The sequence below is a fragment of the Mesocricetus auratus genome, unplaced genomic scaffold (genome assembly GCF_017639785.1).
Source record: "Mesocricetus auratus isolate SY011 unplaced genomic scaffold, BCM_Maur_2.0 Super-Scaffold_100006, whole genome shotgun sequence".
NCBI lineage: Eukaryota > Metazoa > Chordata > Mammalia > Rodentia > Cricetidae > Mesocricetus > Mesocricetus auratus.
This window is the reverse complement of record NW_024429190.1, coordinates 11,184,742-11,209,610: the sequence shown is the minus strand read 5'-3', so window position 1 is coordinate 11,209,610 and position 24,869 is coordinate 11,184,742. Positions and strand designations below refer to the sequence as shown.

General features: G+C 47.1%; 1 protein-coding gene across 4 annotated transcripts in view; it reads left to right on the top strand.

The window, feature by feature from the left end:
* Window positions 1-19,887, top strand: part of Thoc5 (THO complex 5) — a 33,810-nt gene extending 13,923 nt beyond the window's left edge. For all 4 annotated transcript variants that reach the window (XM_040746791.1, XM_040746794.1, XM_040746792.1 and 1 more), the window contains exons 7-20: window positions 872-986; window positions 2,803-2,935; window positions 5,236-5,313; window positions 6,501-6,541; window positions 6,763-6,862; window positions 7,401-7,509; window positions 9,839-9,940; window positions 10,539-10,635; window positions 11,200-11,314; window positions 12,596-12,699; window positions 12,813-12,900; window positions 15,686-15,801; window positions 16,999-17,189; window positions 19,697-19,887. In XM_040746791.1, coding sequence (XP_040602725.1) covers window positions 872-986; window positions 2,803-2,935; window positions 5,236-5,313; window positions 6,501-6,541; window positions 6,763-6,862; window positions 7,401-7,509; window positions 9,839-9,940; window positions 10,539-10,635; window positions 11,200-11,314; window positions 12,596-12,699; window positions 12,813-12,900; window positions 15,686-15,801; window positions 16,999-17,189; window positions 19,697-19,760 — 1,453 coding nt within the window. In that variant the 3' untranslated portion in view covers window positions 19,761-19,887. The remainder of the gene's footprint in view (window positions 1-871; window positions 987-2,802; window positions 2,936-5,235; window positions 5,314-6,500; window positions 6,542-6,762; window positions 6,863-7,400; window positions 7,510-9,838; window positions 9,941-10,538; window positions 10,636-11,199; window positions 11,315-12,595; window positions 12,700-12,812; window positions 12,901-15,685; window positions 15,802-16,998; window positions 17,190-19,696) is intronic.
* The last annotated feature ends 4,982 nt before the right edge of the window (window positions 19,888-24,869 follow it).

The following is a 24,869-nucleotide window of genomic DNA, read 5'->3' as shown; positions in this document are numbered from 1 at the left end:
GTCATCTTGCCACAAGCTATAGTCATCTGAGAGGAAAGAACCTCAGCTGAGAAAACACCTCCATAGATTGGCCTGTAGGAAAGCCTGTGTAGTATTTTCTTGATGAATGATTTATGTGGAACAGCCCAGCCCACTGTGATCAATGCTAGCTCCAATTAGGTGGTCCTTGGGTGTATAAGAAAAAAAAACAAACAAACTGAGCCAGGCAGTGATGGCGCACGTCACCTTTTAATCTCAGTGCTTCAGGAGGCAGAGGCAGGCAGATATCGAGTTCAAGGCTAGTCTGGCCTACAAAGTAAGTTTCAGGACAACCAGAGCTATTACACTGAGAAACCATGTCTTGAAAAACCAAAGGGAAAAAAGAAAAGAAAAAGAAATAAAATGAGAAAAAAGGAAAGAGAATGAAGGGAAAAGAAATGTCTGTTGTCTAAGAATCTTGTCTCTTGGAAGACTTATGCAGGAAACTTGTCAAGAGTTCATTGCCAGCTTGACCTTGTTTCAGATAAAGGGCCAATGACAAAGCTAATGGGATAATTGCTGCCAAGCCTGACAGCTTGAGTTTGATAGCTGGAAACCACATGACATGTCAGCCATCTTCTGACCTCCACGTGCATACCATGCTATAGTACCCTCTCTCTGCCCCACACATAAATAAATGCAATGAAAACGTTTTAAGTCAACATATTTGAGGATTTATGCAATTACTAAGTATGATAGTGTTTGTATGCAACTCGCCAGAGGACTTAGCACATAGTAAGTGCTGGCTGTCACTAGAATAGTCACAGGTGTCCCGGGGAGGGTGTGAGAGTGAACAGCTATGCTGAGGTATCTCTGCAAGGCCTTTGTGACAGTGCCCTGTGTGCCCCTGTAGGCTGGCTGAGAAGTACAGAGAATGTCTGTCCAACAAGGAGAAGATCCTGAAGGAGATTGAGGTGAAGAAGGAGTATCTGAGCAGCCTTCAGCCTCGCCTCAACAGCATCATGCAGGTAAGTGTGGCTCTGCCTTCACCACAGACCAGAGGCCATAGAACCTGCCTCACTCTGTGCTTCCCAGCTCTGGCGTCTTAGTCAGGTTACACTGAGAATGCTTTTTTTTTTTTTTTTTTTTTTTTTTTGGTTTTTCGAGACAGGGTTTCTCTGTATTGTTTTGGAGGCTGCCTGGAACTCACTCTGTAGACCAGGCTGGCCTCGAACTCACAGAGATCCTGCCCTTTGCCTCCCGAGTGCTGGGATTAAAGTCATGCGCCACCAACGCCCGGCTGAGAATGCTTTTTCTGGGGAGAACAAGTTATGAAACGGAGTAAAGAAATTGGGCTACTGTGTGGGAGCATCCACACACCTGCCTGGACTGTTGTTGTCTATAGCCTTGAGGTAACGCTGACTGAGATGTATTAAGTTCAGTTCACCCCTTCCCTGTGTGTTCTTCACCAGCCTCCTGTCCTTAGGCATTTAAACTTGCTTCCTGAGAGCATCTAGTAGATTCACTCAGTGCCTCAGACACTGATGGTGGAAAAGCTCTCTGAAAAGACCTTGACTCATTTTGAAAAGCTTCCACTTGACCCATATAGAATCTCCCTCTCTCTTGTGCTGTCTGTCTATAAAATGTATATGTGTGTGTATGCACACACACACGGATGTGCATGTGATCTGATTTTTGTTTGTGATGCCAGATTTGGTCTAAATCTGTTTAGTTTTATGAAGCAAGATAAATGGCTAATATAAAGGAACTTTGTAAAAGGATTCTAGAGAAATTATAAATCCATTTTTCTAGGACTTGACAAGGTCTGCCCTTCTTTCCTTCCTAGGCATGGAATTAAAGCTGTTAACAAAACTATTTTTCTAGTGGAACTTCATAACAGGAGAAAAAGAACATGGAGCTGGGTTGCTGGGTCTGGGAAGTTGAGTGAGGCAGGAAGATTATGAATTTGAAGACAACTTGGGCTGAATAAAGAGGAGACTCTAGGCTACTTAGACTACATTGCAAGACTATTTCTCAAAAAACTAAGAAGCTGGTAACATCCCTTGAGGCCAGCCTGGTCTGCATAGACATTCCAAACTAGCACGGTCTACATAGTGAGACTGTGTCTCAAACAAACAAAAGAGAGAAGGGGAGAGATGGAGATGAAGGGAGAGGAGGATAAGAATTGAAATTAGCAGTTCTGGTTGTATTTAACACTCTAGGCCCTCTGCATTGCTATATATTTATTATGTGTAGTGCAACCTTACTGCCTGATAGGTCATATGGAGAGTAGGAGCATACCACTCATAGGATAACTAGATAAAAAGACCTATTACTAAACAGTCCTAGTACAACTTCATTTGTGTGCTTTGGTTTGCAGTGTATCTGTATGGAAATTAAATATATGCATGAGTTTCATGCATACTTAGTAAAAAACTTGTAGTCACACAAAACTATTAACAGTTATCTTGCCAACTTGGAGGTGTTATTTGATAACATAAACTCAAATATACCTTTTATCTTTTTTCTTTTCTTTTTTTCTTTTGAGATAGAGCCTCTCTCTACCTTTCTACATAACCCTGGCTGTTCTGGAACTCCCTATGTAGACCAGACTGGCCTACAACTCACAGACATCTGTTTGTCTCTGTATTCTGAGTCCTTTAGTCCCAACACTCAGGAGGCAGAGGAAGGCAGATCTCTGTGAATTCAAGGTTAGCCTGGTCTGCAGAGTGAGTTCCAGGATGGCCAGGGCTACACAGAGAAATAACTGTTTCACAAAAACAAAAAGCAAAAGCAAAATGAAGCCAGGTGGGTAGACTAAAGACTTCCTTTTGTTGCTTATAGGCTTCGCTCCCAGTGCAAGAATACCTGTTCATGCCGTTTGACCAGGCACACAAGCAGTATGAGACTGCCAGGCACCTGCCGCCCCCCCTCTATGTGCTGTTTGTGCAGGCCACTGCCTATGGGCAGGCCTGTGGTGAGTATGGGGGCTGGGCATGGAGGGGCTATGGGGGAAGCAGCCATAGCGAGGAAGCACTGCCTTCCCAGGAGAGCTCCCCAGCTTTGCCCAAGAGCCCTCAGGTGGTAGATGCTGCCTCCCCTTTGCTCCTTCAAAATGGCTGTTTGAACCAGCTGGCGTGCAGCTTGACGAATGTGATGAACATTTCAGAGGCTTTGAATCTTTATGAACCTGGCTGTGTAGCTCTTCGGTACCTAGGCAGCCTGCGTAGGCTCTCAGGTGCTCCTCCATCAAGATATAGATGTACTTGGCAGTGGATCAGTGTCTCCTTTGTGTTTTGGGGGTGGAGTGCTTGCTGACTTCAGGTCCTCGGCAGCACTCCCAGGCTTTCACATGCCCTGGATCAGCTTGCATGACTTTGGAGAATTACCAGGTGAGAGGATGAGCCCCTAGTGTGCTCAGGACAGCCTTTGACTCTAAGGTTTTTAAGGATCTGCTCCAGTGCAGCTCTCACTTAGCACTGAACTTTCCTTCCTGTTCACGTCTTACCCTGTGGCACCAGAAAGACATATACGATACCTGTGCATGCCCCTGCCCCAGCCATGGCACCAAGACGTTACTGTGTCTTTTCTTGTGTCTTCTTGGTCCGTCTCTCCTCTCCTTCCCCTTTGTTCTCTTCCGTTGCCATCATCAGCTCATATGAAATCCTCCTCCCAGCCCCCTAGACAGGGTGAGTAACTTTCTTTTGTGTTTAAAGTTCTACTGTTTCCACTCTATTTTCCTATCAAATTCAAGACTAAATTATTGGAAATAATATTATAGGTAAGGAGTATGACTGTGGTGGAGTGATTGTCTAGCATGTGGAGGGTGAATTTGATCCCCAAGACAGTCTGCAGTGCTCACTTGGGGGTAACCAGCTTGTTGGCTTTGGGTTGGGCTGGTTTGTGTGTCATTTCCAGGTCTAAAACAGTAGTTGGCTATTGGGGGAGGCCTTCCTTCCTTCTTTATGGTGTAGATGGCAAATGGTATTAGGGTTCTGTAACATTCTTACCCTTAAGATAGAGGAGGAGTAGCTAGAGTATTCCATCCCCACCACCATCAGGGGAGAGAGAGGACAGAGGAAGTAGAGTGTGCCTTACTTGCTCATAGCGGTAGGATCCCAGAGTTCCACATCAGACAAAGTGTGTGGAACAGATTCCTAACTGAGTGCTTGAGAGCCAAGCCCAAGTGAAGCAGCCTGGAGAGGACTCTGGTTCCCTGTTTCCTGAGTGTGTCTTCTGACCTCACTACGCATTCGGTTCCTCCAAATGTCTGTAATAATAGTATGTCCTCTGTTGTTGTGAGATTTAAGAATGTATTTACACTGGGCAGTGGTGGCGCACACCTTTAATCCCAGCACTCAGGAGGCAGAGGCGGTGGGCGGATCTTGTGGTGCTGGGGATCAAAGCCACAGCCTCATGTGTGCTTACTGTGTGCTCTGCTGTGCTACATTCCCTACCCCTAAAACTAATGTGACTAAACATTTAAACCTTAGCTCATTTATCTCCTGCCACTCAACTAGCGGTTACTGTTTTCCAAGTCTCCATCTTCTAGATATGGGAACTGAGCCTCAGATCAGTGAGTTATCTTCCAGGTCACAAATCCAGTAATGAATGGGACAGGAGTCAGATCTAGGACTAGGGTATAGCATCCATGTTCTTCCCCACTCTTCTCCACTGCTCTGTGAAATGAGATAGTGCTGACCAGGGGCTCAGTGACATGCAGAACACAGACCTTTGTACAGAGAGTGGCCCATCATCTCTGGGATGTGGATGGGTGTGGGCTTCTGGGAGAGGTCTTTTTTTTGTTTGTTTGTTTGTTTTTTTTGTTTTTTGAGACAGGGTTTTTCTGTCGCTTTGGAGGCTGTCCTGGAACTAGCTCTTGTAGACCAGGCTGGTCTCGAACTCACAGAGATCCACCTTCCTCTGCCTCCTGAGTGCTGGGGTTACCTGAGTGCTGGGGTTAAAGGCATGCACTACCACCACCCGGAGGGAGAGGTCTTTTTAGGACAGATGGTGGAAGAGTCCTGTGGGGTGACACAGCCAGGGTTTGAGTTCCTGGGCTTTGCGCCTGTCTCAGGGATGCTCACCTGGATTATTTCTTCTTAATAAACGAGAGAAAAGATTTGAGTTTCTGTCTCCTTCCTCTCTGTGGAGTGAGCTCGCCCTCCCCCTCAGTGGACAAGAAATGGGAGCAGGTGGAGAAGAAACGCGGCTGCTGAGTCGGCTTGCACTCAGCAACCTGCCAGCAGCTTTCCAAAGACCTTTTCTTACCTCCAGATAAGACTTTGTCTGTGGCAATTGAAGGCAGTGTGGACGAAGCCAAAGCTCTCTTCAAGCCCCCTGAGGACTCTCAAGGTAACATGGTAATAGGGATACCTCACCCAAGGATACTAAATTGCTACCAAAGGACCAAGTGTGCTTTGAGAAATAGCTGGACTGATGCAGTATAGCAGGAGGCCTGATCTTAATGTTAGTTTTAGGGTAGGCCCAAGACAACTCAGTTCCCAGAGTCACCAAATGCAGCCTTTGGATCTCAGCCCTGCCGCTCACTAGCCCTCACCAGCACTTGGAGCCTGAGGAAGGCAGGTAACATATGTTGAGGCTGTTGACTCATTGTAAAAGGTAGCTGGTTACAGGTTAATGCTCGTAATACCGAAATTCTGGAGGCTGCAGAAGGAAAATTGCTACAGGTTTGAAGTCAAATTGGTCTATAAAGCAACTTCCAGGCCAGCCAGGGTGACATATTGAGACCCTGTTTCAGTGGCCCCGCCCTCTAAAAGGAAGATAAATTCCTCATATAGAGTTATCATGTGGGTTACATGGAAGAACAATCTTAACTTCTGCACACAGCAGCCCTCAGATTATACAGGCAGCTGCTGTTATGTCTTCTGCTTTCACAACCATACCACCAACAAGGGTTTGTGCTCCATAGAAATGACATGTGAAAGACTCTTGAAAAACAGGATGGGAGGCTGGGGAGAGGCTCAGCAGGTAAAGTGCCTGCTGCACGATGAGGACCTGAGTTCTGACCCCCAGCACCCACATCAAAAGAGCTGGGCTTTAACTTCCGTGCTGGGGTGAAGTGAGGCAGATCCCAGGAGCTGGCTGGCCAGCCTAGCCAGAATGTCCAGCTCAGTAAAAGACAGCCTCAAAAATAAATAAACAAACAGGTGGCATGGCACACACCTTTACTCCTAGCCTCAGAGGCAGAGGCAGTCAATTCTCTGTTAGTTCAGTCAGAGCTATATAGACCCTGTTTCAAAAAAACAAAGTAAGGTGGAGAGATGAGTGATAAGTGCACTCTCCTTATGTGCCCGTATGTTCACACCCCCAAACAAGCAGGCCAGGCTGGTAGGTTTATAATCATTCTTTTCCTTACGTTTTCTATACCAAGTATGAAGCAGGCAGTTAAGTCAATTCGTATTTGAAGAAACTCATACGAAGGAGAGTCTGGGTGGGCCCCTCAGTCTCTGGTTGAGGTTTGTCTTCGGGGAGCCTGTGCAATTATCATACTTCTCACTGTCTTCTCTGTGTGGCTGCAGATGATGAGAGTGACTCCGATGCTGAGGAGGAGCAGACCACGGTAAGCCCCATTTCCTGTTACGAGAATATCATGCAGTCATGCTGATGTTTTCAAGAGCACAGTCCTAAAGCAAAGGGGAAGCTGAATAAGTGCGGGGACAGGAGCCAGGCCGCTGGGCAGCTGAGGCACAAACAAGGTCTCAGGCAGCTGTGCTGAGCTCGGGGTGGCACATGCAAATGGGAGATTCACATAACCCATGCTTGGGTATTTCTTTTGTCCAGAAACGGCGTCGACCCACACTTGGGGTTCAGTTGGATGACAAGCGCAAGGAGATGCTGAAGAGGCACCCGCTGTCTGTCTTGCTTGATCTGAAGTGCAAAGGTCTGACTGTACGCACTTAATTCCCATAGTACCTAAGAGATTAGCCAGTGTTGGTGCAAAGGGTTTAGTAAGCTTTGTCTGTAATATTTCAATCTCCTTTTTCTACTTTTCCTCCTTAAAAAAATGTAACTGTGTTTTTATGGTGCGTGCGTGGTGTGTGCTTGTATGTGTTTGCACATACCGCTCCAGCGAGCACACAGAAGTCAGAGAACATATAAGAATTGATTATTTCTACCATGTGAGTCTCAGGTAGCAAGCGCCTTTACCCTCTGAACTGTCTCATTGACTGTTTTTCATTTTACATGGAGTCATGTTTTTGCTTTTATTTTTATCCTTGTGAGACTTGGCAGGGGTGGGAGGGTCTGCCTCACCATGTAGCCCTGGCTGTCTTAGAATTTACTCTGTAGACCCAGTGGCCTTGAATTTAGAGATCTTCTAGCCTCTGCCTTCCAAGAGCTGGGATTAAATACATGCACCACCATGCCTGGCCTCTGATGTGTTGGTTCATAAATGATGTCCTCTCTCCCTGCTCCTCCAGACAACAGTGTGCTTCATCTGACTTTCTACTATCTCATGAACCTCAACATCATGACAGTGAAAGCCAAAGTGACAACCGCCGTCGAGCTGATCACCCCCATCAGTGCAGGGTAGGGGAAGGCACTGGGGATGGGGCGTGGCGGGGCAGGGGAAGTGGTGGTGGTGAGGGTGAGGGCCCCTGTTCTCCATCCAGTCTGCCCTCTGACAATGAGGGTCCTTTGTCATGTTGACTATTATTGTGTCCCCACAACATAGGAGTCCTGGCACATCACTGATTGACATTTGTGACGCCCTCTTACTGTGTACAGCATGTAAAACAAGTGATAACAGTATATTTGCTGTGTAGGGCAGAGCCATAGGCTTTTGTAGCCAGTAAAATGCATGGAAATGCATTAACGAGGTATGGGAGACATAAGCAAATTGACAAATTTTGGCCCTTCTTTTCCCATTTCTGTCTCAAGGTGTCAAGGATTTTAGTTTCCCAGTTCAGTTCAGTCTCCAGGTTTGTCCTTAACTTGGTGGTAAGTGGAGGACTATAAACAGGCAGCGATGGCATCCCCAGGAAGCCCCTGACCATGGCAGTCTTGTTCTGCAGTCCAGAGTAGGAAGAAGAGAGAACAGAAAGAAGCTGGGGTAAACCGGCCTACCCTTAGAGGATCACTGCCCTAGCCTGCTCCTACTTGGTTTGGTCCTGCTGTCATCTGGAGAAAGAGCACTGAGGCTCAGAAAGGCACAGGCCTGGTGCCTAGTGGAGCAGAGCGCTGCCTACCCCTTCCCATTCTTCCAGATGGGAGGAGTCTCCTGCACTTAGGTCTACAGTCTCTTCAGGGCCCTGTAGCCTTTGCAGAAGTGTTGGGCTACCTGGGGACATGTTTAGTGCAGTTGACCGTGTTCCCAGCAGAGGGAGTCCAGAGCTTGGTTCTTCTAAGTTCCACATCTCAGCAGGTTCTTTCATTCTCTGAGCAGTTCTAGGACACTCTTTGAGAGGGGTGTCACTGTGTAGTCCTTGCTGGTTTGGAACTTGCTGTGCAGACCAGGTTGGCTCCCAACTCATGGAGATCCTGCTGCTTCTTGAATTCAAGGTAGTTGGGTCCTGGGCAGTATAGTGAGTTCCAGGCCAGGACACAACATAGTAAGATAGGACTGGTTGACCAGCAAGTCCCAGGGATCCTTGTGTGTCTGCCTCCTCAGTGATTGTAGGTGTGTATGGCGGACATTGAGCTCAAGCTATCATTCTTGTGCAGTGATCACTTTACCAACTGAGTCACCTTCTCAGCCCCACTGTATAATTCTAGAAGGGATAATTTTGAAAACGGAGCAAAACAAAACAAACCAGGAAGATAGTTTATCAGTAAAAGCACTTGGTATGCAAACCTGATGACCTGAGTTGAGTTCTTAGAACTCCTATAGAAAGCCAGATATGACTGTACCTGTTCTCTTAGTACGATGGGAGTTTGGGGCAGGAAAATCACCTGGAAGCTCAGCCCAGCTTGCCTGGAGTACACTGGGCATGGCAAAAGCAGGAAAGACCTGCCTCAATAAAACAGCAGACAAGAACTGACTTGTAGGTGGATTTTTCTTTGGACTGTCAGCTCACAAAAATGACACAGAGACTTCTTTTTGATTGTAAAAGCTTGGCCTATAGCTTAGGTTTGTCCCACTAGCTCTTACAACTTAAATTAGCTAATTTCTATTCATCTACATGTTACCACATGACTGGTGGCTTTTACCTCTCCTCTTGTATGTCTTGTTCCCTCTGCATCTGGCTGGTGACTCCACCCTTCTTTCCAGAGCTCTCTCTGTCCAGAAATCCCTGCTATACCTCCTGCCTAGCTGTTGGCTATTTAGCTTTTTATTAAGCCAATCACAGTGACATACCTTTACACAGTGTAATCAAGTGTCTCAGAACAGTGACCTCTTCTGTGTGCCACATACACAAACACAAAGTAAAGAAACAATGCTGCTCTTTCTGATGAGATAGTGTGTGAGCTTTGGCCTCTATGCTTATTAGCAGAGTGAGCTTCAATGTCCTACCTTTCAAAGCCTTGAGTTTATGCCTTAAGAAATGGGCTGATAACCCTCTCTGCTTCACAGTGTTGTGAGAGTCCACTCACTGGAAGCACATAAAGATTTTGGTGCACAGGAAGCAGTCAGTGAAAGATGGTGGTAAAACCAGGTGTGGTGACGCACGCCTTTAATCTCTGTACTTGGGAGGCAGAGCAGGCGGACCTCTGAGTTCCAGGACAGCCTGGTCTGTAGAGGGAGTTTCAAGACAGCCAGAGCTACACAGATGTAGCTTGATCCCAAAAATAAACAAATCCAAAAAGATGGTAGTTGACATCTTAAGAGTGTAGTGGCACATTGCCACTCCCAAATGCCCAGGTCCATTCTGAAGCACCATGTTGGCTGGCATTCTCACTGTGGTCTTTTCTTCTGTAGAGACTTGCTGTCTCCTGACTCCGTCCTGAGCTGCTTGTACCCTGGAGACCATGGAAAGAAAACTCCAAACCCAGCCAATCAGTATCAGTTTGATAAAGTTGGGTGAGTAAGCAGGGCTTCTATTTTCCCTGATTCTGTATCTGTATCTGTTAGTTCAGGCCAAGCTGGAGATCTGTTAGGGCCAGAGGACCTTGGAGCTGGAGGGGGCTTCTTTCTGTTCTTTCATAAAAGGCAAAGGGGTATCATGGAAAGATGGGAATATAGGGACATGAGGGCTAGGGATATGGCTCAGTAGTGGTATGATGGGTTAAATCCCTAGTACGCAGACAACAACAGCAAAACAGTGTCAGCAATAAAGTAATATTTTAAATCTCTTGGATATTCAATATTTTAAAGACTATTTTATGAGTGGGTAGAACAGTGAAGACGTCAGTAACTGCCTTTTTGAGATTTGCTTTATGAGGCAAAGGTTCTAAGGCAGAAAGAGTGACTATTGGAGATGAAGCTCTAGGTAGAGATTTGATGCAGATCAGGAGCTTCAGCTTGAGGGACTGGGATTGACCTGTTTGGGGGCTCTGGGGAATGCCCAGTGTATATATCCTGGGGCCAGGCAGGCAGTGAGCCTAGGGCCTGTGTAAGGGTTCTGCTCCTCAGCTGCACTCCCAACTCATAAAATCATTTTATTCTGTCTTTTCTGCAGCATCTTGACTCTGAGAGACTATGTACTTGAGTTAGGTCACCCCTACTTGTGGGTACAGAAGCTGGGTGGCCTCCACTTCCCCAAAGAGCAGCCCCAGGTGTGTATTCTGGTCCTGCCTCCTTGGCTGAGGGGCTGGACCTCTCCTCTTCCTGGACAGATTCCCAAAAGGCCTCTGATATTCTTATATGGTTCTGATCTAGCAGAGTATCTTCCTTTAGGGCTGTGATCTGACCTCCATGTACTAAGGGCACTAAAATGTCCTACCTAGTCTTCACACATTGGGATGACTTAGCCTTCCCTGTGAGCTTGGTAGCCTATAAACCAAAGAGAACTTGGTATTGTCCCAGATATAGCACAGCCACAACTTTCGCTGTCCTTGAACTTATGTACAAGGCTGCTACAAATGAGAATGGGCTTAAAATCTCAGGAACCAGGGACTCTAGAAGCCTGTCTTTTCTCAGGAGCTGGTGACAGCCCCAGTAGATTATGTCCTTGCCAGGCCTTATCATCTGACCTGTTACAATGGGTAAACACTGCATTCCCAAACGGCACCCACCTGGCGACATGACCATGCCGTTTGGCTAGTCCAGGAGAGCTGGAGGTCCCTAAAGGAAGGAAAGGGGAGCTCTGATGTGTATCCTGCATTGTCATTCACTATTAGCACACAGTGGTAGCAGACCACTCTCAGAGCGCCAGCCACATGGAGACCACCATGAAACTGCTGAAGACCAGGGTACAGTCTCGCCTGGCTCTCCACAAACAGTTCGCATCTCTGGGTAAGCTGGGGCAGAAACTAGGGTCTGACAGTCACTTGGTCAACACAGGAATAAAAGCCACCTCCTTTCCTTTCGAACATGTAAATCCTGATTACAGATCCAAGAGACCTGTGTTCCTGGCTTTACTGAGCAGTGGATGGTAGGGCCGGTGGGGAGAGCTGCAGGCCCCTTCAGGCAGAAGTCTGAGCTCCCTGCAGAGTCATCAGTTCTGTGCCAGCCCTCCCAGAGGACACAAAGCCATCGGCACAAGTTCCCAGGTTCATCAAGGCAAGCTTATCCTAGGTCCATGAATCACAGACTCATATATGCACTTGGCAGGTATTTAGTGAGGGTCTAATTCATGCTGGTACCCCATTTAGCCTGAAGGGAGAACAATAGAACCCTTTTATTCCCTGAGCTCCCATTCAGTACACTGATTGTAGATATACAAGTGTCACCCCATTATCCTTTCCCTGAGACCTACTGAGTAGAGCTTCTAAGGGTACCGCTGAGCCCCTTGGATTTTCTCCTAAGCTCCAGATGACTATGAAGAGCCACTGACCTACGTAATAGCCACATGGCTTCTTTCAGCTCATTCAGTAAAACTCATTGGGTATGTACAAGGCACTTGTAGGGTAGGGTGAGGTTTTAGAGGGAGTCAGATTTTTTGGGTATTAGAGTCACTGTCAAGCTTGGCACTGAATTTCCAGGACCCAACTCAGAGACAAGGCCCCTCTTCTCCACCTCCAGGCCAGTTCTTTGGTTTCATGTGGACACTGATTTCCAGGGCAAAATCACCTATCTATCCCTCAGGCCTGGCTCCCCACTCAGCATTGCCAATATTACCAAGGTTGGATGACTGTCATCCAGTGTTCCCTGTGCTGGCATATTTGTTCACTGAAACGCCAACAGGGAACTGACACAGAACACTGCAGTTCGTTTTTTCTGTCAAGGTCAGCTGAGAAAACACAGCCCTCTCAGCTATTTGATCTAATTAACAGTCCTGCTGCAGAGACACTGATGCTAGTTAATGGCTGCAGGGATTTGTTTTGCCAGACATTGTCTGCATTAAGGATAAAGCACCCATGAATGCAGGTGCTGGGTCTGACCACAGGCACATAGCCCTGCGTGAAGTGGGCTATTCCTGGCATGTGATGAGTGGGTACTTCTTGAATAACCAGGTGTATGGACTAGTGTCAAGGCCATGGTAGCCCTCTAGCAAGCCACAGGCAGATAGATTCTAGTCCCCAGCTGTGGTACCTGATTTCTACCTGTAATACCTCCTGCTTCACTCTCTTTTAGAACACGGCATTGTGCCAGTTACCAGTGACTGCCAGTACCTCTTCCCTGCCAAGGTTGTTTCTCGCCTGGTAAAGTGGGTGATAATTGCCCATGAAGATTACATGGTAGGTGGAACTGCAGCCCCTATGACCATGTCACCTGTCAGCTCCTGCCCCACTCTCTGCCATCAGGCCAGAGGCTTTAGGGAAGCAGCAGCTCACCCTGGTTCTTGTTCTAGGAGCTGCATTTCACTAAGGACATAGTAGAGGCCGGACTGGCTGGGGACACCAATCTCTACTACCTGGCGCTTATTGAAAGGGGGACAGGTAGGTGATTGTTCTGCGAACCACAGGGCTCTGAAATAGCATACATGCCTGGAGGCTTCCTGAAAGAAGCAAAAGGTCCTAGACTCCTCCACAGACATTTACAAACACTAGTGGCTAGGCAACCCCCCTTTCAGTGAGGACTTGTTCTGCAAAACAGGCATGCACATGTCTTATCATTTAATCCTCACGCAGTCACTATGATGGTAGATTCATCCCATTTCAGAGCTGAGTCAGTCCTGGCCACATCACAAGTTTGATCTCACCTCAGCTTGGCTTTGTTTTTTGTTTTAGTTCCCTGTAGCAGCCATCTCATTTCTACCTCACATTCAGAAGGGCAGGCTGTTACTCTGATTGTAAAGGTTGGGTAGCAGGACCTCCCTCCCTCTTCTGATGTCTGACCTTGCTGGGGCCTTCTACTGGCGCCACACAGATGACATGCTTGGGCAGTTCGGCTGTTATCCCACCCCAGCCTCAGCAGCTGGTACCTGCCCACCCATCCCAACCCCCTCCTCACAGCTGTGATTCCTGAGCTGAGGAGTTGGTGGTTCTGTATTAGTCAGTATTTTGAATGATGTAAAAATCGTGGACTGGAGATAAAACACTTACCTAGCATACCTGAGGCCTTAGATTTATTCCCCAGTACCACAAAAGAGAAATAAGATGAGTAAAACAAAACTAAATCCCCCAAGCTGAAGACTTTATAAAGGAGAGCTTATTTACTCATACACTTGTGAGTGTATTTGTTAACAGTTTTTGTTACATTTATTCAGTGCATGTGTGTGTGCACTCAGGTCTAAGCAACACACACACGCACACACACAGAGTTATCAGAGGACAACCTGAGGGAATCAGTTCAGTTCTTTCCTTCAACCTTATGCACTCTAGGGATCAAACTTGGGTCATGATGCTTAGGAGCAGCCAACTTTACCTACTAAGCTATCTCACTGCCTATTTGTATGCTTTGTCTTTTTGAGAAAGGGTCTCACTGTGCAGCTTTAGCTGGTCTGGAACTCACAGAGATTTAGACCTGGCTGGTCTAGAACTCACAGATCCATCTACCACTGGAATGCTGGGGTTAAAATCCTGTACCACCATACTGTTTTATTTTTGTTCTTGAAATTAGCTCAGGCTGGCCAGAAGCCCATTATGTAGTCCAGGCTGGCCTTGAACTCCTGATCTTCTTTCTTAACCTCCAGAGTACTGACTGGGATTGCACACATGGGCCACCATGCCTGAGATAGCTCAAATATTTGAAGGCTGAGAATCCAAGATGACCTAATGACTCTCTGGTGAAGACCTTCATGGCAGGTGAAAAATACAAAGACTAGAAGAAATCATGTGATAAAAGAGGAAGCCAGAGCAATTTGGGAGCCATGATGGTTCTATAACAACTTTCTTGGCACTAACCAGAGTTTCTTAGTTCTTTCAGAAGTGCTGATGAAAAGACATTTGGGAGCCAGAAAAGGGGCTCAGTGGGTTAAGGCTTAATGACCTGAACTCAATTCCTGGAACCTATATAAAAAAGCTGAATGGAGTGGTGTGTAGATGTACCTCCAGAGACAGGAGAATCTTCTGGGAGACCCAATAAGTGGCCTAGCTGTGGAAGGAACAAGAGAAGTAGCTTCTGAGAAACAGTCTTTTGCCCACATGCACACTGTGGCACGCTCCTGCACTCACACACACACACACACACACACACACACACACACACACACACACACACACAGAGTACCCAAGTTAATCTTAACAGCAACAGGGGTCAAAAGTGTCATGGGGAGATTAATGTGTGGAGATATTTTGTCTAGGGATTACGAATGCAGATTTGATGCCAGGCAGTTCTGGTTATACTGTCTTGTGCTTTTGTAGCTGTTTTATGATAGAGAAGTTTCTGTCAGAGTCTCATTTTCCTCATGTATAAATTGGATTTGAGAAGCTGGAAACATTTGCCACTAGTCCTAGTTGGGAATCAGAAGCAAGAGAATCAAGAGTTCAGTCATTCTTGGTTATACATTGAATTTGAGGCTAGCCTGGGCTATGTGAGACTCCCTGCAGCAACAACACATTTTTTTTTCTAAAAATTTATTTTTCATTCTACATACCAACCTCAGTTCCTCCTCCCTCCCCTTCTCTCACCTCCTCCATCCACTCCTCAGAAGGGGTAAGGCCTTTTTTGGGGAGTCAACAAAGTTGACTGGCATACAAGTTGAGGCAGGACCAAGCCCTTCCTCCTGTGTCAAGACTGAGCAAGGCTTACCATAGGGGATTGGGCTCCAAAAAGCCAGTTCATGTACAACAGCAATAACAAATTCTTTAAACTGGGGGTGGGGCGCTGGAGAGATGGATCAGTGGTGAAGAGCACTGGCTGCTCATCCCATGAACCTGAGTTCAGTCTCCAGCTCACAACCCTCTGTAACTCCAGGTCCATGATGCATTGCCTTCTTCAGGCTTCGTAAAGCACTGTATTCATGTTGGTGAAAAGATACATGGAGGCAAACAACCGGCACCCCCCCCCCCACACACAGTGTTAAAAATTATAGTGATATTTCTTGAGGTAGCAAATTTACTCCGTTGACAAATGTCAGGAATTAGACCAGATTTTGGAGGAAGCAGAATTACTATATCCTCAGCAACCTCGAAGTTCTACTTAGATTCTAAAATAGTTAGTACCACTATACTTGGCAGCACTTAAATTAATGGGAGACATTTGTGTTGGCTTTGGTACAGTGTGGAGACTACCATGGGAAGCTGGGTGATCACTGATTTTCTCCATTTCCTCTGTTCCTAGCTAAACTTCAGGCTGCTGTGGTATTGAACCCTGGCTACTCCTCCATCCCACCCATTTTCCGACTCTGTCTAAACTGGAAGGGAGAGAAAACCAACAGTAATGATGACAATATTCGGGTAAGACCCACATGTGTGTCAGGACAGGGAGAGCCCCTGGAAAGTGGGCGTGGCCACGCCTGTAGCTGCTGAGCCCATGGCACTGCTTTAGTCCCAGGATAGGGACTTACTGGATTTATAGAATGTTCTCACTCCTTAATTTCCCTGAGGCCCACAGCTTTTCCCACTCATCGAATAGCATTGTCGACTGGGTGCAGTGTCCTTGCACTCCAGGGACTTGGGCCTCACTGAGGGAGGTGAGGGAGAAAAGACAGACACACAGAAAGCTGGAATCCAGGGGTCTGGTCTCTCAGCTGGAGAGACCTCAGCCCGCCCCCAGCCCAGCATGTGTATTACGTAGAGTTGAGCATGGAAGCGGGTCATGGTATGCAGATGGACCAAGGAGGCAGGTCTAGCTGACTCCAGTAGGAGCAGGCTCTGTAGGGAGCATCTCCAGGCTGTAAATATCCAGGGGTATAAAGTTACGGTTGGCATTTTCTGAACACACTGTCAACATTCCCACTTGGATCAGAAGGGAAGGCTTGCCATTCCTTTTAGCCTCATGTGGGGGAGGGGAAGGCTTTGCCATGCCTGCATGGATGTGAGGTTAGGGTCCTTGTCATGGCCAGCTCATGTTGACAACACATATTCACTCAGGATTTTATACATACTCATTCTGGATTTCATACACTCAGGGTTTCCTCTGTTCCCTACAGCAAGGCATGGTACTGCATACCTTTAATCCCAGCATTGGGGAGGCAGAAAGAAGCAGACAGATCTCTGTGAATTCAAGGCCAGCCTGGTCTACATAGTAAGTTCCAGGCCATCTAAGACTACATAGTAAGACTCTGCCTCCAAAACAAAAACAAAGTTTTCTTAAAATCTTGTCACCTGGGGCTCCTGTGAGATGGTAAATAAACTCAGAAGCATTACAGAAACACTCAGATTTGATGACAGTGAGGGTGCTGAGACTGTTGCTTAAGGCTTTGCCTCTTGGCCATAGAGCATGTTTTTAAGCCTAGTGCCTTCTGACTTGGATTTAAGACTCATCCTCTCCAAACCTGTGTCCCTTGCTGTAGGCATTTAGGAGAAATCTTGATAATCAGAGGTCTCTGGACAAAGCTGTGTGTGTGTGTGTGTGTGTGTGTGTGTGTGTGTGTGTGTGTGTGTGTGTGTGTGTGTGTGTAGATGCTGATTGCTGGCTTCCCACCCACACAGGCTATGGAGAGTGAGGTCAACGTGTGCTATAAGGAACTGTGTGGCTCTCGGCCCAGCCACCAGCTCTTGACCAACCAGCTGCAGAGGCTGTGTGTGCTGCTGGATGTCTACCTGGAGACGGAGAGCCATGACGACAGTGTAGAGGGCCCCAAGGAATTTCCCCAGGAGAAGATGTGCCTGCGGCTTTTTAGGTGAGTGGAGGGCTGGGCTCTCATGACTCCTCATGAGGACAGGCACAAAGATCAGAGTTTTCCCAAAGACTAGGTCTTGATGGACAGGGTCTGGCACAGAGGGTACCTGTCTCCATTCATAGCAGAAAATTGTGCTGGCATATTTCCAGGAAGAACTCGTTTTTCTCTTTCCTGAGACTTTCCTGCCACTGGCTCACCTGTTCTTGGTCACCCCCTGGAGAAGCCATCCAACCAGGGAAAATGCACCAGGCCATGCTAAAAAGCTGTGGCTGAACTTTGAGTGTTTTCTGTGGAAACAGCAGGGCCTGTTTACTTTTTACACCCAAGTGAGCACTTAGGGTGGTGCACCCCACAGTCCTAGTGAGCTTGCTAGCATCTCTGAGTGCTCTTCCCTCAGTGGGAAAAGACAGTGGGGAGCCAGGCAGCATAGAAACAACAAAACAAAACAGCACTCTAGAACGCCAGCAGGTGAGCACATTAAAGGCAGAGCAGTCCATTCTGCCTAGCACCAAGCCCTGGTCCTAGTACAGGGCCTCAGGGTAATGCAGATCATTCGTGTGAAGTTCCCAGATGATTCCTGCTCCAAGTTAGGGGCTCAGAGTATGTTAGCAGGTCTTTGTAACTTGCTGTTTAGAGTGTCTGGGCTTGCAGTACCTCAGGCTAGTTTTCCATTTTCTTAGGTGTTGGAGTTTTCTTTCCTGTTTGTTCCCTAATGTGCTTTTGTATTTCAAAACTCTAGAGATTGTTGGATCTCTCTTCTCTTTTCGGCAAGGGAATGAGGAAGGTGAGGGTGTTTGGATTATAATAGTTTATAATCTATCATGCCTGGTATCATGCCTAACATCTAAGCACTTGGAAGCTGGAGGCGGGAGGACTGCCATGAGTTCAGCTTTGGCTACAGAACAGATAAAACAAAAGAGTTCTCACCTTGATCTCAGTCTTGTTCTTGAATAGGCAGCTCTGAAATCCAGGAAGGTGTCCAGCCTCTTGCGTCCCGTCTGGCACCTCCACTGCCCTAAGGAAGCAGAGCTAAGCACCAGATGCCAGTGTGAGGCTTGTTGCCTGCATTGCGTCTGTGTGAGATCTCAGTACTTCCCACCTCTCCACCTACTCTAGCACATTTGCAGGATGGGAGCCCACACAGCCTGTGCTAATGTTCTTACATGGTTCCCAGAAGACTCCTTTCCTGAGGTGTTGAGCTCTGGGAGGTGATAACACATAATGGATAGATGGAACTGCAAGGCTCTTGACCTGGAGTCCAGCCGACTACAAGCGCAGGGTGCTGGCTGGTGTGAGCAGTGGTAGACCTGAGGACTGAGACCTGGCCCCTCTACCTAGGTGTACCCTCTGGTTGGAGGCTTATAGTGCCATGGATGATCCTAGGCCTATGAGATAAACGTCCCTGTGCCTAATCCTTCAAGCGGCACATACTCCAAGTGTTAATGGAAAGATTAAATTGAGATGGAGAATGTTACGAGCCAGCACAACACTGGATAAGCTGGATAAGCCCTCAGCCACTGAGGAAAAGAAAGGGTTTAATACCCTTCAGCCCCTGGTGAAGAATACAAACTTTCCTGACATCTTTCCACTCCTTGCCCCTGCTGCCAACTCACACGTTCCCCTAGTTACTTTTCTGTTGTGACCCCAAGCAACCTGGGGAGGAAAGGGTTTACTTCGGTTGTCGTCCTTCCTGAAGAGAAGACAGGACAGGAACTGAAGCAGAGACCATGGAGCGATGCTGCTTACCACTTGCTCACTCAACTTACCCCTCTCCATTTGATTCTGACGTGTGTAAGTTGACAAAGAAACGCTATCCTGCACCCATCCGTGCTCCCTTAGACCAAGTCCCAGAGGGTAGCTGTTGTTTGGATATCAGTCATAGACAGGCAAACATGGAGAAGGAAGAAGTCCTTTTTGTAGATGGTTGTCTTTGTGGAGGTGTATTGAAGTCCTTCTGTGAGTCTTTGTTTCAGGATCCATCTTCCTGCTAAAATTTTCACAGGTTGGAAGTTTGAACATAGGTCTTGCTCTGCCGGGCCATGATTCAAGTCTTCCTGGAACAGTCTTTTGTGTCAAACCTCAAGGTTTTACGTCAGTTGCTTTCTGGCCATATTACTAGTGTGCAAAATTTTGCCTCCTTTGCTTGTGTCTTCAGCTTTAAATGTTCTCTTTACTTTTTCAATTATAGAAGTCTACTGTTTGATGATAAGGTTATAAACAGTGATCAAAAAGTGAGAATGCTCATGTACTGTCCGCAGAATGCCTGCTACGTTAAGGGACCTTCCAGGTTCACACATCTGCATGCATATAGAGGCACATTTACAAAAATGGTGTCACACCTTAACCAGTGGGATCTGGTTTTTCTCACTGTGCCCTGTGCCTGAACCTTGCAATTCTGACGTTTTCCCACATGACAGCTCCATGGTGCTCTCTTGTGAGTGAACTGTAATTTATTTTATCAGTCCAGAAGGCACATTATTAACAGTTCTCTTTTCTTGTTTCTCTAGGGGTCCAAGTAGGATGAAGCCATTTAAATATAACCATCCTCAAGGATTCTTCAGCCACCGGTGATGTCCCTCTCTACCTGTCATTCCCCAAATCCCAACCCTGGGTCCTATGTCTCTATCTTTGCTCTGGCCACATGTAGTTCTTGATATTTTCCAAAAACACCAGCTGATTAAAATGCTACCTGACCAAATAGTCTTTGTTTGTAGCTACTTGGGCTGCCTGGAAGAGTAGATGGGACTGTGGCAGCATGAGGACGACTTCTGGATGGGTTTTGTTTGTTTTGTTTTTTCGAGACAGGGTTTCTCAGTGTAGCCATGACTGTCCTGGAACTCGCTCTGTAGACCAGGCTGGCCTCGAACTTAGAGATTGCCTGCCTCTGCCTCCCGAATTCTGGGATTAAAGGTGTGCACCACCACACACCCTCCAGCTCGGGCGCTCTTTTTCAAGGTGGCTGAGGGTTATTGCTTCTAGAGAGGTAACACCTGTTTCTCCACACCTACCTTGTATAGGTTCACAGGGACAAAGTATCGTGGTGCTTATTATCTTAGATTTCTACTTACTAGGAGAAACCGAAGTCAGTAGTTTCTTTCTCAGCTCTCATTCTTTCTGCTAGACCTATCTTAGTCCCTTGATGGCCTAAAACTTGGCAGTTGGATGTTTTAAATGCCTAATATTACAACAACCTTAAATAGAAAACAGATAGACATCACAGAATAATTCTAAATATTTCAGTTTTCATGGTCAATGAGACCAGTGTTGAAGAATCTTATTCAGAACTACTGACCAGTGACAATACCCTGTCATTGCAAGACTGAGGCCAGTCTTTGACCACGCTAACCTGGACATGCACAAGCATATCTTTGCTCAGAAGCTAAACAAAGTTAGGCATAATTAGCACTTTTGGATAAGAGCGTGAGACCAGGTAACCCTGGAGGGTTTTTATGACAGTGACTTGGCGCGTTGTCTTTACTTCCAGGACTTTAGACGTGGAAAACTTGACTCCCATCATCCATGTCAGGTGACTTACAACCACCTGTAACTCTAGCATTAGGGGCATCCACTGTGTCTGGCCTCCACAGGCACTGGCATCCATGCACACCCCACCCCCACCACCCTACACACACTTAATGATAAATTTTAAGATAGACTGGGAGACCCCCCAAACCTGCCAAGGTTCTTTATTCCAGCAAGAGGAGAATGGTACCTGAGGGTAACCTTAAATGTCCAGCACTACTCAACACCTCTCCACCCCATACAGACCCTTCCCTCTGACTACCAGAGAAAGGCACTCTTTGTCAGAGGCCCTCAGACCACACAGGACTTAACCTGTCTACAAGCTGACCAAAAAAAAAGCACTTTCTCAAGTGACTCAGCTGACCTAAAATGAGCAAGGAAGTATATTTTTAAGAAGCTCCCCAAGCCGGGCGTTGGTGGCGCACGCCTTTAATCCCAGCACTCGGGAGGCAGAGGCAGGCGGATCTCTGTGAGTTGGAGGCCGGGCTGGACCGACAGCCTCCAAAAACAGAGAAACCCTGTCTCGTAAAACCAAAAAAAAAAAAAAAAAAAAAAAAAAAGAAGCTCCCCAAATGCATTTTGCCCTGGCCTTTCTTTGAAGGCATTGTACTTTTTTGTCCCCTCTCTGCCCTCGTTTTTTCTTGGTGATATAGAACACAGGAGAGCCAGTTTTTCTAGGCAGCTCCTTCTCTGCTGTCTTAGGCAGCTTGAGCATCTGGGTGCTTTTTTTCCTGACCTAGTTGCCTGGGACTTAGTCCCTCCCGGCATATTCTTGGTCTGGCTACCTTCAGGCCTGTATCTCACTGCCTGTGCTGAATAAGATTAAAACAGGGCCTAAAAAATAGTTCCTCTAATGGCCCCTGCATTGCAGCCACTACTTTGGTCTTGTCTGGAAGACAGCCAAACTGACTCAGCACAAAAACTCACCTCTACAAAGAGGCAGGGACTAGGCTTCGAAGATGGCTGAGTGCTGGGAAGGCTGTTTATTAGGTGCAGCTTATCTCTAGCAAAAGACGGTTTTTTCTTCCAAAGAGCAGGCAGAGCAAAGGAATCCCTTGGTCTTACAGAGTAAAACAAACTCGAGACAATGCAGCCCCTTCAGAATGCTTGTGGAGCCATCCATGTCTAGAGTGTATATGAGAAGAACCTCACAGCTGGAATCGTCCATAGTCCTTGCAGTGTCTGAGCTGGAACACACCCCAAGCTGCACCCCTGACAGCACTTGCCCTACACCAGGAACCCCATTCATGTTCCTTGCCTTTTTTATTGCAGTGCCAGGGATCCAGTAATGCGGGGTATCATGCTTACTAGGCCAGTACCCCTCATGAGCGGCACCCCTCAGCACATCTGTCTTAGAGCTCCTGTGACTGCGGTGAAGCACCATGACCGAAAGCAAGTTGGGGAGAGAAGGTTTATTTGGCTTATCTTTCCATATCAGTGCATATCACTGGAGGACGCTAGGACAGGAGCTCACACAGGGCAGGAACCGGAAGCCGGAAGTTGAAGTAGAGGCCATGAAAGGGCGCTGCTTCCTAGCTTGTTCCTCATGACTTACTCAAGCTGCTCTCTCTCTCTCTCTCTCTCTCTCTCTCTCTCTCTCTCTCTCTCTCTCTCTCTCTCTCTCTCTCTCTCTCTCTCTCTCTCTCGCTCTCTCTCTCTCTCTCTCGCTCTCTCGCTCTCTCGCTCTCTCGCTCTCTCTCTCTCGCTCTCTCGCTCTCTCTCTCGCTCTCTCTCCTCTCTCGCTCCTCTCTCTCTCTCTCTCTCTCTCTCTCTCTCTCGCTCGCTCGCTCTCCTCTCTCGCTCCTCTCTCTCTCTCTCTCTCTCTCTCTCTCTCTCTCTCTCTCTCTCTCTCTCTCGCTCGCTCTCTCCTCTCTCTCTTACTCGCTCTCCCTTCCCCTTCCTTTCTCCCCCCCCACCCTCCTCCCTCTTTCTCCTTCCTTCCTTTCCTTTCCTTTCTTTTTCTTTATTTTTTTGTCTTTTGAGACAGGATTTCTCTGTGTAACAGCCCTAGATGTTTTGGAACTAAGGCCTTGAACTCACAGTGATCCTCCTTCCTCTGCCTCCCAAGTGCTGGGATTAAAGGTATGCGCCACCACTGCCCGGCCAGTTCCTTCATTTTTATAACAGAGAAAACTGGATCAGGATGGAATAACTGTCCATGTTCCTATGTCTCTGCCCCAGGTTTGAACTCAGAGGGGTCTGTCTGCATCTAAAAGGCTTACTCGGTAGCTGTAGGCTAAAGCCTATGCAGGCTGGCACTTTTTCTGGGCTGTGAGCCATTTCAACAATGTTCATGTCCACATATTCAGAGGAGCGTGATGGTCAGGAGTTACATTTTAGTGCCTTAGTGGCCCACTGAGGCCTTTCACCTGCAAGCAGCTGCTTGATCCTGGACAGGCTGCTCAATTCATCTTTGATGTTGGGATGAATTCTCATTTCCAAATGGAGATAGATGTGCAGTGGTTGTGGGGATTAAGAACCCACTTTTGCCAGGCGTTGGTGGCACAGGCCTTTAATCCTAGAACTCGGGAGGCAGAGGCAGGCAGATCTCTGAGTTTGAGGCCAGCCTGGTCTACCAAGCAAGTTCCAGGACGGGCTCCAAAACAATACAGAGAAACCCTGTCTCAAAACAAAACAAAACAAAAGAACCACCTTTAGGGGTCACCAAAATAGCTCAATGTGGTAAAAGCATTTGCTGTACAACTCCAAGTCACCTAAGTTAAATCCCAGGAACCTATGTAAAGGTGGAAGGAGAAAATTGACTCCACAGAAATGTCCTGTGACCTCCTCATGCATGTATGTCCAATGACCATGCATACACATGATGATTAGATGACTCAATGCTAAAGGCACTTGCTATACAAGTCTGGCGTCCTAAATTTGATCCCTAGGACCTACACAGTAGAATGTGGGAACTGACTCCCACCAGTTGTCCCTAGACCTCCAACAGCAGTCCTTTAACACACATGGATCAATACATGTACACATACATGCAAAAAAAAAAAAAACCCACAATATGCGTTGCTTTGTGTTTGTGTGAGGCAGGGCCTTACCTTGTCCTGTGGTACTTGGAACTCAATATGTAAACTAGACTGGCTTTGAACTCACAGAGATCCTCCTGCCTCTGCCTCCCCTGGGATTAAAGGTATGTGCCGCCATGCTGCCTGCCCCCCAAATCTACTTTTAATATTATACCCAGCGTCTAGACTGTAAAGGGGAGAGGCCTTGGAAAGAGACCTGTAGGTAAAGAAAGACTGCTGGGTGCCCTGTCCCTCTGGAATGAAGCCCGTTCTCTGTCCTGGACCAGGGTCTGTAATAGGGTTATTTGTCTATGGTAACCAGTCATCACAAACTTGGAACTTAGCACATGTGTATTCCTTTAGAATTTGTAAATGATAAATCTAAAGGTAGAACTATTGGGCTAAAGTGAAAACAACCATGGCAGGACCAGTCCCTTCTCAAGGCACTGAAGGAGAATCTGTTTCCGGGCATTGTTCAGCCTCTAGAAGAACCTTGTTGGCCTTGCCTGTGGCCCAGCCCTCCGTGTTCCAACAGTGTGTTTCCAGTTGTGACCCTCATCCTAGCACTTTCCTCTCTGGCCTCTGGCTTACCCTTCTGATGGCACCGGCCCACCCAGATAACCCAGGATACTCCTCACCTTCTTCATCCTTCCAAAGTCCCTTGTGCCATATATGGCAACAGCTACAGGTTCTGGTGGCTAGGACTTTCATATCTTTGGGGGACCATTTTTTAATTCATTGCACAGTCTGGGAGTGGAGAGGTGTTGTTCCCAAACAGGAAAGATGTAATTCTCATCAAGGACTGGAAGCTTCGAGAAAAATCCAGTGGAGGCTCCTAGAACAGCTCATGTAATAAACTTGTGACAGTCGTGTGTTGATTTGTTGTGCTTAGGGGTTCCCACATGTATCACGTGTGTGGAGGTCAGGGGAGGATTCACAGGACTCTTGTTCTCTCCGTCCACTATGTGGGTCCCAGGGATTGAACTGTCTGGCTTGGCAGTCATGTGCCTTTACCCATACAACCATACGGATGGCCACTTCTAAGAGTTCTTATGAATTTAGTTCATGTATTTGTCATTTATCCAATGAGAATTTTTATGATGTGAGGTAAGGATCCAACTTCATTTTCTACATATGA